General features: G+C 39.2%; 2 protein-coding genes across 5 annotated transcripts; one reads left to right on the top strand and one right to left on the bottom strand.

Annotated features, from left to right (window-relative positions):
- Positions 1 to 2,461: 2,461 nt before the first annotated feature.
- On the top strand, positions 2,462 to 12,910 carry znf644a (zinc finger protein 644a). Of its 2 annotated transcripts, none has more exons than XM_029525169.1 (6): positions 2,462 to 2,740; positions 5,464 to 8,116; positions 8,502 to 9,095; positions 10,165 to 10,290; positions 11,447 to 11,549; positions 11,857 to 12,910. In XM_029525169.1, the coding sequence occupies exons 2-6, from the start codon at positions 5,467 to 5,469 to the stop codon at positions 12,050 to 12,052; spliced, it is 3,669 nt and encodes a 1,222-aa protein (XP_029381029.1). In that variant the 5' UTR covers positions 2,462 to 2,740; positions 5,464 to 5,466; the 3' UTR covers positions 12,053 to 12,910. The 2 variants fall into 2 exon arrangements, with proteins under 2 accessions (XP_029381029.1, XP_029381030.1); XM_029525170.1 differs by lacking the exon at positions 2,462 to 2,740 and adding an exon at positions 3,312 to 3,341.
- On the bottom strand, positions 12,646 to 16,851 carry LOC115057918 (uncharacterized). 3 transcript variants are annotated; one of them, XM_029525171.1, is made up of 11 exons: positions 16,581 to 16,851; positions 16,317 to 16,417; positions 15,888 to 15,969; positions 15,259 to 15,776; positions 15,087 to 15,158; positions 14,884 to 14,950; positions 14,324 to 14,471; positions 14,129 to 14,189; positions 13,898 to 14,028; positions 13,689 to 13,778; positions 12,646 to 13,223 (listed from the first exon to the last, which is right to left on the bottom strand). In XM_029525171.1, exons 1-11 carry the CDS (start codon positions 16,637 to 16,639, stop codon positions 13,203 to 13,205), a joined length of 1,350 nt encoding a protein of 449 aa, XP_029381031.1. In that variant the 5' UTR covers positions 16,640 to 16,851; the 3' UTR covers positions 12,646 to 13,202. The 3 variants fall into 3 exon arrangements, with proteins under 3 accessions (XP_029381031.1, XP_029381033.1, XP_029381032.1); XM_029525173.1 differs by having other exon boundaries at positions 12,647 to 13,223; positions 16,317 to 16,484; XM_029525172.1 differs by having other exon boundaries at positions 12,647 to 13,223; positions 15,087 to 15,162; positions 15,320 to 15,776.
- Positions 16,852 to 17,172: the final 321 nt, after the last annotated feature.

Here is a 17,172-nt window from a genome sequence, read left to right as displayed (position 1 = left end):
CACCTCCCCAAAGGCCGCTGCTTCTGACGCTGTTATTGTTGCTGCCAACTTGATTCTCTTCATTCCCAATGTTGCCATTGTTAAAACTGTAAACGGTATCTGATAAGACTTTAAAGCCAGCAGATGCCCTTAGAGGAGGCATGAACTTGGATTTATTTGAGAAACCTGAGAGGAATAAGAAAGTAGATAGTGTCATCAACTTAAGTTCTAACTTAATGCGTGAGACTCTAAAATATACTTTGGACTGGCCATTGTATTCTGTAGAAGTCATCTGCATATTTTCTGATAATTGATTGAAAGTATCAGTTGTGTTGTCTGTGGTTTTGTATTATTTTAGGTGTTATCATTATCTCACTGTGCATCACAATCAATGCATTTTACTCTATTGTCATATTTGAGGGTATTGCAGAATTATGATAACGAATGAAGAAAAAATCTTGTTCAGACAACACCAAACTATGGACAAGAGAATTATGAGAAAAAGTAGCTATAAACTCTCTGTGCAACACATCATTTCATACCTTTTACTGCAACAATGTTAAATTACACTGTTCCTATGAAAAGAATCAATAAAATAAACTACATGTTGTGAGAATGGCTGGTAAAGATGAACAACAGGACAATCGCTTAATACTATAGATAATGAGAATATATTCCATAGCCCTGTTTGTTTTCACAAGTCAGCAAAAATTGGTAAAGCTTCAGAGAGAATTCAAGCTACTGTGCCAGTGAGTTACAAAGTTAAATTTAGTAAGGCTACAATAGGCCAGATACTGAGCAGTTTACTCAAGTCAAGTGAAAAGGAATTCAACCTAATCCAGAGCACAACATACTGTATAGGGAAGAGAGTTCGTCTGTCTCCTCCTGCGTTTTCTGAGTGGCTGGAATCTGAGAAAGAGATGGAGCCCCCTCCAGCAGCTGAGGACCAGCCTGCTGTAGCAGTGGCTTTCTGTCAAATACAATCCAGTGGGCAAAACACTGTCAAACTACTGAGAGATGAACAGGTGAGAAAGGGATGATATCTTATATTCACTCACACTTTGAGGACAGTAGGTTTCTCATAAAACAGATTGTCCAAGGACAAGAAGCAGTCACTGGAGTCCATTTTATCAGATCATGTAGGTGTTGTCACTTTTGAATGCAAAACGGGATGATGGATCTTTGATGGGGACATCTATCCTAAATAAAACAAAAACCAACATGTTTGTATGGCTGTATATTTGGCTGAAACTAATTTGATGGTTGATTTCATGCTGCTTCAAGCGTGGGGCTTTGTTGAACATCTGTTTTGTTCTGGGGCTAAAAGGTGAAAATTAGATATATATCATCATATATGATGCCTGATGCAAAAGTCTGGCTTCCTAATGATGTAGCTAGTTGTATCTATATGTATATATAATCAAGTTATTTAAATTCCAACTATATAAAGAGGGACTCGTCCAATTATCATACTTTTAATGAGAAATTTTGAAATTTAAATGTATAACTTTTATAATGCTACAATAGCTCACTCCTGCTATATTGATAGCTAACATTTAGCTGCAGTGAAGTTATCTGCATTCGCCACAGTAAAAACGCACGACAGAACCAAACACATAACAAACTTGTATAGTTAATGCCTTGTGTTTACTGTATATGAGAGTCTCCTGCTGAAATGTCTGATTATTGTGCTATTTTTCTGGCTAAAGAGGAGAATTACCCGTTCCGTTATCTTGAACAGACCGACCGTCCAGAGCTGTCAGCATTCAAACATTAACGGTCAGTTCACCTCAGCAGCTCACCTTACAGCAGGAAACTGTGTTTTCTCCACTGTCTTCTAGCTGTTCAAACGTTGGATAAATTGACTCCACAGATGTAAAAGCTGGTTAAATCTAGTCAGATTTAAACCTTGACCCCGCTGCCCCCGACATTACTGTATGCAGCGTTGGCCCAAATTCAATCACAACTTTATTAGCACATTTTCGTCTTCACCGACAGCACCGGAGCTTTATTTAATTATTTATTAAATCCTTATAATTAATCACGCGGTTTAATGTTAATAAATGGGCCAACTCTAACGTGTTTTCACGGTGGAATTAGCGCATGGATTTCTGAAGAGTGTGAACACAGTTTCTCTCCGTCAAACAGATGGAGACTGGATGAGTTAGCCGGCTGATCACCGGTTGGAGCAACAAAGACCTCAGAGGAGACATCCATAGGGGAGAATGGCAACATCTCTCCTGTGTTGGCAGACAATTCAATGACAAGTTTGGATATGAAAAGCAAACGTGTTCTATAAAGAATAAACCGTGTCACATTTGAGGTTTCTGTTCATTTTATTAATTAAAACGGGGATTAAGCACCATCAACCTTAAAAATATACTACCCAAAAGAGATGGTCATTAACTCAGGTTTTTTTTATGCCTCCTATCTGGAATGAACCATTTCAAACCTTCCGGGGGAACATGGCGCCGACTCGTAACATAACGTGACGAAATTTTACGGGACAAAAACTTGAACAACTTTTGAACCGTAATTATTTAATGGAATAGGTATAAGACGTGTGTAATTATCGGGCGATTTCTTTGTGGTGTAACTGTAGAGGTAATTGTACGAACGTTTACCCTTACAAAAGAAATGATCTGTCCCACACCAGACCACCACGGAAAATGGCGACTGTGAAATAGATGGAAGACGAAAGTAAGAAATTATTCAATGCAGCGTTTAAATCGTCTCCTGTGTCCATCCACGCCGCTCGGGGGTAAGACTTATTTGTTTTTCGCCGTTTTATAGATATCCGTATTGTTGGTGTTGAGGGACTATTGTCAGCAGCCATAGTTTAGCCTGAGGAATGGGTTTTGGTATGGAGCAGCCTTAATGGAATGATCTGCAGCTCCTGCAAGCAGCATCCAACAAGCCAGCGTGATATAAACGGCAAAGAAATGCTGGGATATCGGTACCAAAGACGGTAAAACCGACCGGGTTTGCTCTCAGAGTAGGTACCTTCGGAAACATAACCCAACTATTGTAGGCTGGCATATACCTGGACTAGTGTGCTGAAAGTTTTAGCTCTATACAAAATCCACAGCTGCTCACCAAAACCCATTTACGGGGTCCATCCCTTTGCAGTTTAGGTGCTGCCGTGTAGATGTTGCAAACACCTTTATCTGCCACAGCAGCGTTCACTTGGTATGACACTTTTATTGCCCTTCAAAATCGAGACCTCTCACTCCTGCGACCTTGTAGTGTTATAAATGGCTGCAATTAATCATCCGAGCGAAATGTCAACTATATTTTATATTTAGCTGTATTTATGTTGCAGTCATTGGTTGCTGAGTCAAGAAGGTAACTCTGGTGAAACTGTAAGTAGCTAAACTGTTTACTTTTCACATCTAACGAGCACATTCAAATGACAAAACTATCATTCCTCGTTTTTATTACAGTAAAACATCTGAAACATTCAGCATCTAGCTTGTTAAGTCTGAATAGACATCTGCTACTATTGTGTTTCTAGCATTAGCTACAGCTTGCTAACAGTTAACAATCTCTGACCATGTTAACCAGGTGGATGCATAATCTTTAACCATCACTTATCTATATAATATTTGGACTTCATCTCCTGACTATTTCCATGGCTAATTTGTCTGCCAGGTATTTTCTCAAGTAACCGACTAATCTAACTGATTTCGGTCAAGAAAATATCAGTGAACCACTGACCACTGAAATATTTCGAAAACCAAAGAGATGTTTTTCTTTGTCTGGCAAACGGAAAACCCGCAAATACTTGTTTTTTTTATTGTTTGAGTGGATGAACTAATGGTTTTAGCTATATTTACACAACTACAATGGACAGTATTGTTGTACTCAAGAATTTTAGTCTTTAGTTCCTCCAAGGTGTTGCTACACACCTAACTGGTACCCCAAACCTTAACATTAGCAAGTCTAGGCATTAAAGTTTAACGCATCACCACCTCCAGGCCTCCCTGTTTGCATGAAAGCAAATTAAAGAACACAAACTCAATTTTTTCAGTTCTTTTTTTTTTTTTTTTTGCAAACAGCACAAACTAACCTTATTTTCTAGAGCTTGGTACATATTTCTACCTGGCAGAACTATATGAAGTACAAACCATCATTTCACTTTTCTAATGGCAAATAAATGCATACATAACACAAACAAAAACTGGTGTATTAACAATAAAAGGATTAAATACCGAACCCAACTGTCAGCTAGTCTTCACAATGTAGGCATGTGGTGGAACTATGGAAATGTGTGCAACAGAGATTCATAAATAAAATGTAACCAATTGATTATTAACGCTAACCCAGCTGTAGACCCTTCCAAATTTCAAAAGACACAGATTGGTCATCACACTGGTCATATAATTGCAGAGGTTTGCACTGTGGACCTGTCTATGTAGCACATAAAACTATTTTGATAGTGTGCATTTAAAATAATAATGAAATTCTACATGTTTTTCTTTCTTTTTTTTTTTTGCCATCTTGTTACCTCAAGATAGCAGCACTCCCACAATGCACCTGAGCACACCTAATTTTAAGACCTTAGGGTAAGATTGGGCCTTTAGTGATTAGGCTAGGTTGACTAACTTTGATGACTATCAATTCAAACTACATTTTTGGTTCTTCCAAGATATAGCAAAAACAATTCCCTTATAGGTAATACTTTGATGCGTCTTATGGGCTCACTTGCATACATCAAGAAGTTGGCCATTTTGTTTGTGTAACAAGTAAATGTTACAATACCTGAAGGTGAAAAGTTTAAATTCTGATGTTTCACCCCTTGGCTAGTCAGTGTCACTAACCATTTGCAATTTAGATGAAAAAGAAATCCTGTAAGTGATGGCAGCTGGAACCAAGGAAATATGGGGCCAATCAGTGTCAGCAAAGCAGTATTAGCAATGACAGCAGTGGTTTGTTGCAGAAAACCTCACATATTTGCCCATTGCTGCGGCAATGCTGAGTAAGGCCATATTCAGACTAGTATTTAATGTGGATAAGCACTGCTTTCTCCATACTATTACAAGGGACTCTACCAAAACAACAGCCAGTCATTAGCAAAAAAAAAATCCAAACAACTTGGAAATATTTGATGAAAGACAAAAAAAAAATTTAACCCTAACCCTAGCTGCCTGAGAGTACAAAAGTTACCAATAAGCTAGTCAGTAAGCTACTGTAGCATTGTTTTTGGTCTGGGGGACACCATATAAATATAAATTGGCTATAAAATCCCACAGGCACAAGGTCTTTACAATGGCTAAAGTTTTTTTTTCCTAAAAGGTTTACCCAGAGAATACAGTGAGAAAACTGAAAAGTTCCAGTACTGACCACATGGGTTATCTGTTATTGTGTCCAAAGTGGAAAATTTAACCATTGGGATACTACAGTGCTAACATTGGATTTTACAGTTAAACACTTCAATTCATTTCAATCTGGAATGTCTAAGAAGGCTTTACTTTTCTTTTTCAGGTCATGGCAGCTCAAATGTCATGTCTGACAGGTGTTGATGAAGATGACAAAGATGCAGATCCTGAGATCAATGCCCTTTCGCTTTTGCAAGAGCCAGTGAGAATGGCTCAAGAATCCGCCTCTTGCACCAATTCTTTTGGCAAGCCTTCGCTGAAACAAAACAGTGTCTTAGATGTCATGTCAAACACAGATATGTTGTCTCCAGTTGGCCTAGGAAATGGACCCTCTTCACATCAGGCCACACAAGCTCATGAACTCAATAGTATCTCAACAGAGAAAGAAGAAGAAAAGAGCATCACCCCACTAAAAACTGTGCAGGAAATTGACACTGCAGGAATTTGGGGTTTTGATGTAGACTCACCTGAGGACTCATTAGATAACTTCAATAGTGCCAGTGATCTTCATTGGGACCCTCATAAAGAGTTTATGCAGTTTCTGTGGGAGAACCATGGTGATTCCCCTGGCGAGGAACCTAAAGAGGAAGTCCCTTCTTCTAACAGCCAAAGGAGAAGGAAACGGAAAATGGACATGGTAGTAATGGTGGATCCCTCAGAAGACCTCTACCCTGATCTGAGCCACAAGTCATCTGAGGAACTGTCTGATGTTGAAGGCCCAGTAGACTCCATTCCTGCAAGAAAAGTCAGAAAGTCACGGAAGTTCCCCAAGTCACAGTCTTCACCAACAGGGAAAGTCTCCACGTATCCAAATGGAACTGTAAAGGCCATCAAGGAAATCCTTTACAATGGCCCTGCGAGAAATTCACATCGAAACAGCATTGGTCATGGGCTTTCACAATTGAAGGGCAGGATCACAATAAATTCTCACTCGGAAGAGAAGCTATCACATTACCCTTGCTCTAAATGTAAGATCATTTTCAAGAAAGAGCATCATTTGCATCGCCACATGAAGTCTCATATTGACTCTCCCAATATTTCGCCAAAGCCTTTTATATGCCGGGAATGTGGACAGTCTTTCAGACAAAGTGGTTCACTAATTGAGCACATGTCCGTTCACCAGGATCAGAAAACAAGACTCACCGAAGAGGTCAAAGGCATGAATGAAAAGAAGAAAGAGGATAAAAAAATGAAACTTTTTTGCCCTCAGTGCCCATTTGGAACAAACTGCCCAAACGCATTTGTTCAACATGCAAAAACCCATGAGAAAGACAAGAGAAAGTTTAGATGTGACAAATGTAGCTTCAGGACTCTGAGTGAGAGTGACCTTAGGAGACATAACATTATGCAGCACACTGTTATTACGGTTAGACCGCCGATCCAGGATGAGGATACTCAAACATACTCCTGTACTGTTTGTTCTTACAGAGCTTTTAGCAAAAATGTTTTTAAAAATCACCTTCTACGACGCCATCAACAAACGTTTGAGGAATACGAAGTTGAAAAGTTAAGTGAGAAAAATGTGCACTTCCAGAATGACTCAGAAACCTACTCTTGCAGCATTTGTTCTTACAAAGCTTTTAGCAAACACGTTTTTGAGAATCACCTTCTCCGACGCCATCAACAAACCTTTGAAGAATACGAAGATATTCACTGTAGTGACAAAGATGCACAACCATCTAAGGAACAGCATGTGCATCCATGTAAAAGTCCTGTAGAAGATGCAGAGTTTATGTCTAAAATCTCAATAAAAAATCAGATCTCTTCTAAAAGAGCTTGCTCACCTACCGATTCTGACATTTCAGACTTATTCAAAAATAGCAAGATTAAGAGAGGCTTCAAGACTCAACTGACAGAATCAAAACTTGACAAGTCCATTAATGTTCTCCTGTCCCGACAAAGACATGGAAAGAAGACAGTTGAACAGAAGAACGACAGGAAGGATTGCAGCATAGTTCAGGATTCCAAAAGTGACATAGACGACTCTGATCAGTCACCAGCGACATTGACTGTCAAGGTTGAAGATTCAGCTTTATCCCCAAATGGTCATTCCACGCCCTTCAGTGCAGCTGAAAAAGAGTTCAAAAACATTGGTGAACACAAGCTGAACTTGGATCAGTCCACAATGAAAAAGTCACCATCTAAACGGAAGATGTCTACTCCATATCGTAACACCTCTGATCAAGACTCATGCTTCATCTTACCAAAACCTTTGCCAAGTCCCAAGAAAATTAACCAAGAAGAAGAAGTGGCTGATTTTCATGAAAAAGACATTTTCCAATTTAAGGATACAGATCCTAACACAGATCCCAATTCTTTTGACAATGGTGTCAAGAAAGAAAAACACAACATCATTTATACCTATAGCAGAAGAATGTCAATGAGGGGTGCTCTGCAGGCATCTAAAAGGCTGTTTGAGAAAATAAAGACTGAAGAACAAGAGCAGAATGACCCTGAAATCAAAGAAGAGTGCATAGAAACTGAGGTTTTTCAAGAAACCTTTGACGCCCATCAAATACCACTGGGGGAATCCCTTGCAGATGATTTGACAGAGATGGAATCAGACCGCAAGAACTGTCCATACTGTCCTGCAGTCTTTGAGTCAGGCGTTGGATTGTCCAATCATGTCAGAGGGCATCTTCATAGGGTTGGATTGAGCTATAATGCACGCCATGTAGTTCCTCCTGAACAGGTGGCTTCTCAAGATAGGAGGCCACGAATTCGACGGAAGATTTCAGCATTTCGGAGATTGAAAAAAGGTATTTGAGTACACACTGCATGTTTGCTACTTAAGTGAAATTTGGGTTTACAATTGACCTACTATATTTTGTAAACTGAATAAGTCATTATTGAGCCTTGATCTTACTCAGATGATCTGAGATCTTGGTGCATTGTTGCTTAGAAAAATAAAATCCTCCGAACTTGAGACAAGATCATATAACTATTACCTGATGTATTACTCTGTGAAGATGATGAAGTACTGTACATGAGATATTAGACCTCATAACAAAATGGTAGGTACGATTCAGCAAAATCAGTGGGAATGTCTGCTTTAAATTTGGTTATACAGTTTTACTTTGTGTGTGCATATTTCACTTTGATTGTACAAGTTTATGTTATTTATGTATTTTTGTTTATTTTCAGCATTACAGATGGAGTCAGATTCTGACACTGTCAAGAGCATTCACTCCTGTCCATTATGTGGGGATTCATTTGATAACAGGACTGGGCAGTCCAACCATATACGAGGCCATCTCAAAAAGCTTGGTAAAAGCATTTCAACGAAGAACAAATCTCCGTTATTTCTACTGCGGGAGTTGATGCGTGACAAGAAGGAGTTCCAGCGAGCACTTCAGATCTTGGGAAAAAAACGGAACCATTTCCAATATGGTGCGTCGCCAAAGCTGTCCGGTGCTGATCGTTTTACGCCTCCCTCCATTGGAATTCCAAAAAGTAATTCTATCCCACAGGTTTGCACTGATGCCAAACCACTGATGTCCACAATTTCTATAGCGGAAATGGAATCTGAAAAAAGGTCACTAGAGACTAAGTTGGATGTTAAAAATTCACTCTCAGGCACAAACGCCTTGATAGGAATTCTGAAGAAGAGGAAGTGTCAGGAAGACACCAGATTAAAGGGATCCTATCAGATGTCAAGGAGCTCCTTAACAGTTTCTTCCAACAGTGAGCCAAGTTCTGGATCAAGAGTTGTAGCTTCGCTGCCAAACTCAATATCCGGTAAGAAACTTCCAAATTATAGTAACTAGATGGGTTGAAAAGGAAATTTAATACTTTAGTTATTTGATTAATTTGGTTTTATCTAGTATAATCATGTTTCAATGTATTTATATATATATATATATAATGCTACAAATATGGTTATTAAATAAATGTGACATAAATGCAGAGGTCAAATATAGTCAAACCTTTATCATTAATATTGGTATCAACAAAGTATTGAACAATTAAATATTAATTGTAGGTTCATCAAGAATTCCTATAAAAATATTTGAATATTTGGGGAAAAAAAACACCCAACCACATTTTAGTCCCCAAGAATAAAGGCATACATATATCTGATCTTTTAACCTGTATGTCTTTCAGATTCTACATAGAAACCTTTTTTTTCCCAAGTATTTATGTGATGACCCATATTGGCACACTAGTTTATTAGTGAGGTCACTGAGCATCTTTTTTAGAAGGCCTAGATTTTATTAGACAAAAATAAACAATAACAAAAACAATATAACCTCACATGTACAAGTAAATAGAACATGAATGGTAATGTCTACAGATTTTTATTTTTTTTTAACTCTGTACTGATTATTAGATTTTATAGACAGTTGAAGTGAGGTATCATCAGCATAATGCCACCAAGCCAGAGGAGCATAATGCATTAAAAAGAGATGGGGTCGTATAACTAAATTTACTTTAACAGAAACTGTTTCAATTCTTTTTTTCTTCTTTTTTATGTGCTTTGTGGTGCCGCTATTTTAGTTCATAAGATGCAAATGTTTTTGTCCATAATGTGGGTTGAGTAGCATTATTCCTTCTTCTTACCACAATAATATCTATCGCAAATAACCATAATGGTCAGAATAATCCACATTTGGCACATTGTATTTGTATTTTAGCCCATCAGAAAGAACAACAAAAATCCCTTTGCTGTAATGAAGTCTGCATACAAATTCTCTACACAAAGGGGAATAAGTACCTGTTAAATCTTCAACAGTGCTTAAAAAAAAAAAAAGTTTCATAATGTTTGTGTTTCCGCTTATTTTTCTGTGTATTTTTGTGCTCTGTACAGAGAAAGGTGAATTCAACAGGAAGGTGTGTGTCCATTGCAATGCAACTTTCCACAGTGGAGTCAGCTTGTCCAATCACCTCCGGGCATATGCAAAACGAAAAAGGACCGCCTTACTCGAAGGAACCAGTAAGTGCCATCAACACCTCATAGGCTGGACAAAAAAATCTCACAGAGCAAAGAAATGGTCTGTGATAATGTATTCTCCTGCACCTTTTAATTTCTTGGTGTTACCCTGTGAAATCCCTTTTATAACAAGTTTTGCTTTGGTTCCCTGTTGGTTCTTCTGTGAATTAAAAGGGATTAAAATACTTGAACAATTAATGTAGAGAATTCAAAACAGTCCCTGTGAAATCTGTATAGTGGTGTGCAAAGCAGACAGACTTGCCTTTAGGCACAAAGTAAACAAATTATATAACTATCTTCAATGTATCGCTGTAAGGTTCTACTGTGAAAACATTCTTCTTCTTACCAAAGAACATCATGCTTTTCCTTGAAGCTGAACAGATTTCGAGATTTCCGAGAAGATTTCTCGCCTTATGAAATGGTTGCATCTTTACTGGAAGAGCATGAAACCATCATGCAGGAATGTTAACACATCACCTACCGTGTGGTCAGGACACAAACAAAATGGGACCCAATCTTTAAACATTGCCCAACAGCACTTCTAGTGGTCAAAACTTCACAGGGTATCTCATTATGTCCAGATTTCTGTAAAGGAAAAACATTCTGCTCCTCTGTATAGGTGTGGCAGCAGAAATCCCAATGTAATATCTCAAATATTCACAGGTACAGCCAAAACTACTTGTGTGGGGATGTGAAGCTTAATTCACAGTCATATTTGGTGTACGGGTTATTTATGTCCTTCTCCTCATAGTGAGGATGTGCAAGGGCATCAGCTAGTAAGATGCTGCAGGGATTTTAATTATGGAGTCTGGTGGGTGCTTGAGTGGGAGGAACAACCTTTCTGTGATAGAAAGCCTTCAAGGCCTACTTTTCCTGTAGGTGCAGAGTGTCACTCTTATTTCTTGGGTCCTCTAAGGCCAGACTTAGCCTCTGTTCATTATAACTGAAATGCAGCAGTATCATTCATCTAAAAGGTCACAAGTCCAAGAGAGTATAATGTGAGGGGTCATAGCCTGATTTGTTGAACCAACAGAATATGATGTGCAAGAACCCACCATTTTTAGAAGGTTAACTTAAAACTGTTGTTCATTAAATGCATAAAGACTGTGCTGTAAATCTAAAGGGAGTTCTGTCAAGTCCAAGAAATTCTGTCTTTCAGCGTTTGACTGTAAAGCAAGGAGGCAGCGCTCAAGGCCTGGCTCAAAGAAGAAGACACTGCCCCTACCACAAACTCCAGAGGAAATGTACAGACTCACCTGCAGGTACTCTTTCTATGTCTTCTTTAATAAATATACCTTATTCCTTGAAATTGTGGATAATATTGCATTAGTCCTACAATCCAACTGGCTTCAGATGGGTCTTTGTAGAATAACCAACCACACAGTTAAATGTGGAGGGCAATAAATCTAGAAAAAAAGAGGGGAGTTTGACATGAACATTGATTCTATTGCTGGTGTATGGTCAGTGTTTTTACAAATGAAAAGGTTCACTAGGGAAAAAAATGGACAGCTTTGGACATCAGTAATTTTAAAAACACATTTCATCATCACTCTCTCTTTCTCTTGACAGGTTCTGTGACCTAGTCTTCCAGGGTCCGTTATCGGTCCAGGAGGACTGGATTAAACATTTACAGAGACACATTATGAACACTAGTGTCCCTCACACTGGGTTAGGCATGGTAGAGGTCACTTCACCGCCTATGGACCCCCCAATTTTCAAGACTGACCAAGACAGTTGTCTGACAGCCGCACATGCTGCCTCATGAAGCCAATGAGGATCCTTTAAGATTTCACTAGCCTGTATGTGTATGTACATTGGATGTCCTTTCACTTTTTTTTTTTTTTTAAATAAAGTTGATGAAATACTGGCCAAAAGTACAATGCTGCTCAGTGTTGGAGGTATTGTACATCCTTGGACATTTGGACAGATGAAAGTTAATTATTTTGGATATTGTTACCCTTCTCTGTTTTTACATGGTCCATTAGTTGGAATATAATTCCTGGTGGACAGACTGTTTCCTTGTTTTATGCAGTAATGTAGTGTGGAATCCATTTTTAATGAAGACAACTTTTACCTCAGATTTCTCATGGTTTCAGTCAGTTTTTGGTCAAAATTCGGGAGCACCTCTCTTCTATATCAATACTCACATTCGTAAGATACATAGAATGATGTTTTGTTTTTTGTTTTTTTTTGTACTGCAACATATTGAAATTAAAGCCCACAGTCTCTGTTTTCAGGCCACAGAGTTACTGCGATGAATATTTCAACTAAGCGATGGCACCTGAAAGCTCTTGATTACCAGTTCCATGAATGACAAGTAAAAAATGTGAGCTACTATTCAAGATCAAAAAACATAATGTCTGCAAACTTGTTATGCATAGAAAGTGTTTTTATAGTATTTCTGTAACTGCATTGTTTCTAATACAAATACAGACTTAAAACTAAAGGTGGTAAAGAAAAAAGACCTAACACGCACAACCTGTGCAAGCAAATGCCCTTCATACATGTCACCTATATTTAATGTTTAAATATACTGTTTTGAAATAATTTAATTTTAAATGTACTATATCACACAGATACAATGCTTAAAACATTTGTGTTGTTCTAAATAAAAAGTCAAAGAAACAAATTGACTAATTATTCTTGCACAGAAATGATAAACAGGGGATCTGTAATTTCTTTTTAAAGTGACCTCGTGAACCACATATACAACAGAAGAAAATCCATACGGTGGAAATGAACCTAAATTCAAGACGCTTTTCTTTAGTTTTTTTCAGACATCCTGAATGTTAAAAAAGCCAGAGCAACATACTGTTAAGCTAGTAAATCGAAGATCTCTTTGAGTTTGCGATTCAAAGTCTGTTTCTCTTCATCTGAAGCACCTCAGTGTGAACACAGGCTTTAGTTGATTTCCATCATTCAAAGGGGTTATCACCCTGAAACAGAAGAATCAGTTCAGATGTCTGATCGGTCTGACCTCAACACAGTCCAAGTGCATTTCATTTTAAATAACAGCAATTATTAGGAGCTATTTGCTTGTGCTACTAATTAGAAGTAGTCTAAACAAAAGCATTACCAAAGACATGTTACACCTTCTATTCCATGCTATAACCACATGAGCAACGAGAGCCAGCTGTTAACCAGTGTGCAAATTTCAACTTACAAACTTACATTAACTTAGATGAGTTATTTGTGCCCGCACATTGTTGGATGAGGAATGTCATAGGTAGTATATTACATTCAACAGTTAGAACCTGAAGCATCAGCATCAATATTGTTCAAGAGCAAAATAAAACTGAATAGCAGGTGCAAGTGAAAGGTCAAAAACTACACAATTCATTAAAAAAAATGTTTTTATATAAATACATTGTCACAATATAATGGTGACTACTGGCAAATACCTTTGTAAAAAATTCAAAATGAGGTTTCAGCTCCTTCATTATGGTTTCTGCTTTGTCAAGGCAAGTACGTCTCTGCTGTACTTCGAAGTCCTTCAGGAAATCAATGAAGCAGTCATCACTTTAATTCATTCATTCAGGGCCAATACTCATTTCAGATAACTGAAGACATACATGTGTTTGATTTGTGTGCTTCCATACACTATTGTTACCTTTGTGTTGTAGAGGTGTTCCTGAGAGGTAATGTGAGTCTGCACCGCAGATGCAGATGTAGAAACCAAGACCTTACAAGCTGCACAGTGAAACATGTCCACCTTTGTCATAAAGTCATTTTCCTGTAGGGCTGACAACACAACAACCAATGCAATTAGGTGTTGCTAGTGTGGAACAAAAGACAATAGAACAATAGATGTTCCCCTCTTTTAACAATGCAAAGTCATTACCTTGAAGAGCACTGTCCTCTATGGCTCGACTACACTGACGGCTTTTATACAGCATCACTTCCTACAGGAATAGCAAATTTCATTATCCAGACATGCTAATGTATCAACACTTCATTGTGTTTCATGTTAGAGTCAGGTTAAAATACAAAGAAGTAGGCAAAAAGGAGTCATCATTGCATTTACGTTATTTCTCACCTGCAGGAAAGCTATGGCCAGATCATCATAATTATTATTCTGCTGAATGTGTTCCAGTGTCGCCCAGTGGCTTCTGCTGTCCAAGTGCTCCTCCAGCTCCTGCCCATTAGACAGCTCCACCTCACAGAGGTCACAGGTGATTGGGGTCCTATAAAGAAAATATGAAGTTATTCTATGTTGGAGAATGTTAAGTACTGAGCTCTGAAAACAGATTCATACCAGAGAAGTTTAGAGATATATCATTTATTAAAGTCAGGTGATTATATGACAACTCTCCTACCACAGCAGCAGCAAAGGATTTCCTTTTCTGCATGTTTTTTCTTCTGGCAAAATATGATGTAATATTAAAGCAGATTAGCTGCTGAGTTTAATGACTTAAATTAAGGGGACAGACTCTGACAGATTGCCTGGACCTGACTTTGCCCTGAGGTGTGATGAGTGTGACCTTTTTATATTATGTAATCCTGTTTATCTGACTGGGATCAGTGGATGATATAAAACGTGAAAACATGCACACTCCAGGCTTTATCTTTAAAAAAAATGGTGGGCCTGGTGCTTACTGGTCCATGATTGTAGTTTTACTTCTCTTCCTTGTTACCTCTGTGGCAGGTATGACTTTTTCCAGATCTGCAGAACGTTACACACAGAATAACTTGGGTTCACTTATTATCAAGTGTTCTCCTAAATTTAATTTGAAATGGCACACTATAATAGCAGGAAATTTGAGTTCAGAAATTCAATTCAACTCTGAAATTGAATTTACCTGCATCCATGAGTCCCAACCTATGTTGATAGTCCATCTGTAACTTGGGAGGGGATAATCTGACAGTAGTGGCTGTCTATAGAGGAAAGAGAAGTCCCTAATTGTTCTCAAGTGTCGTAGTATTTTCCAAAAAACAAAACTACATCTGTTTCACAAACTGTCACAAACTCACACAGAATCACATCCTGCTTAAGTTGATTTAGGCTGGTAACATTCAGGCTGGTGGTTGGTACCTCTCTCTTGTTTTCTGTTGCTGTTTTCCTCTCATCTCCATTGCTCTTCTGTCCTCCATAAGATGCAGGAAACTGTTGAGCGGAGGCACTGTGAACAATCATTTCAGGGCTGCAGGCCCTGTGCTCCAGAGGTCTACTTGTTGAGGTGTAACCTGGTCGATCAAGTGGCCCAGGGCCAGGGTTATAAACTTCAGACAGTCTGCTACGAGAACTGAGGCCTCGATTCTCACTGGGTCTGGTTTCGGAGCTTCTGTCACATCTGTCAAAGGGTTGGCTCACTGGCACAGAGCATGCTGAGTCCCAGCGGCGTTTGACACAGCAGCCTCTACCTGGAGACAAATGCCAGCTTCCCGTTTTGTTGTCCTGATCGGATGTGGATTGGTTGAAGTCTTTGCTCTGTGCCACCTCCATCTCAGAGTCTGATGACCCGGGATCATACGGGTCATAGAGCTCAGCTCTGAGGAAGATAATAACCCCATAAAATAACCCCAGGACAATTGAAGCTTGCACACAGAACTTATTGTAGGATTTACAAGTAAATTTGAAGGCTCCATAAATCCTGCCTTACTTTTCGGAAGTAGTTGTGCTTTCATCATCCTCCTCTCCTACTGGTTTGAATGAAGACTTCCATTTGCCAGCAGAGGGTTGTGCTGTATAGTACAAAAGGAAGTAAAAGTGATGACAATTTACATTCACAGACAAAATACTTTCAGTTGGGTAATTTACGGATGTAACTTATAACTGATTTACTGCAGCAAATTGTGGTTTTTACACCACAAGAAATGAAATAATTCAGGGCATGGCCTATCTCTCTCCTCTAACAACTCTTTAATCGTCAGAAAATGTCATAAAACTGCAAAAGGAGGAACTCCACTGGATACAGATGGGAATCGAAGCAGTGACCGTGATGGATGTAATTCAGTGGAAACATGCTGGATAAGACGTGTGCATGGTCTGAGATCTGTCTGTGTTCTCAGCCTGAATGTCCACAGGTTACCTGCTCTATGGGCTGCAGCCATGTCGGGGGTCCTGGGGGTGGAGGGGTCCGGAGCCCTCACTGGGATCCGCTTCATGGCCTCCATGAAGTCTTTGGGGACTCTGCATCAGAGCAGAAAGACAGGAGAGCATCCCCACAGAGCGGCTGAACAGGCTGAATGAATGCACACTGGTGTGGGGTCAGTGTCCGGGCAGGGCGACATAGTTTAGCTACAGATGCTACATCCGGAGCCACAGATCGGCCTCGGTAAAAGCTCAGATTTACCTCCCAGGCAGCTGCTGGTACGCCGAGGAGCTGAACGGGGCGTTGGCCTGACGGTTCATGGTCTGGTTGTGTTATCGGCGCAGATAAACAGACATGAGAGCAGTGAAGCTAGCTGACGGACAAAGAGCTGCAGCACACACACACACACACACGCACACACAAACAGCCGGCAGGCGGCAGCATCCTGCAGCTCCTGCAGCAGCTCCTGCAGCAGCTCCTGGTGTTGATCGTGGTGCAGCTGCTCTGCCAATGCCCTGTTTACTGCCCACAGGGACAGTGAAGACTAAACCTCCGTGTACTGTCAACAGCAGGTACTAATGGAGCACATCCTCTATTTAACACTGTAACTTACTTATTGTAATGTCAGATGGAAAAGAATAATAAAAATGTGTATATACACTGTATCTGGACTGTTGAGGGCACTCATGTCCCATTTCTTATTTTTGGAGGCATTTTGTATTTTTGAACATTTTGGGCAGCTACATTCTACCTGCCCAGCCTGGTGTTTGAACTGTACTTTTGCTTCTGTTCACGTCAAAACAACTTTCAACATAAAAAAAATATATATTGTTAAACAGATAATCTACACAAT

This window comes from Echeneis naucrates, chromosome 17 (assembly GCF_900963305.1).
Source record: "Echeneis naucrates chromosome 17, fEcheNa1.1, whole genome shotgun sequence".
NCBI classification, from domain to species: domain Eukaryota; kingdom Metazoa; phylum Chordata; class Actinopteri; order Carangiformes; family Echeneidae; genus Echeneis; species Echeneis naucrates.
This window is presented reverse-complemented; position numbering and strand designations above follow the sequence as displayed.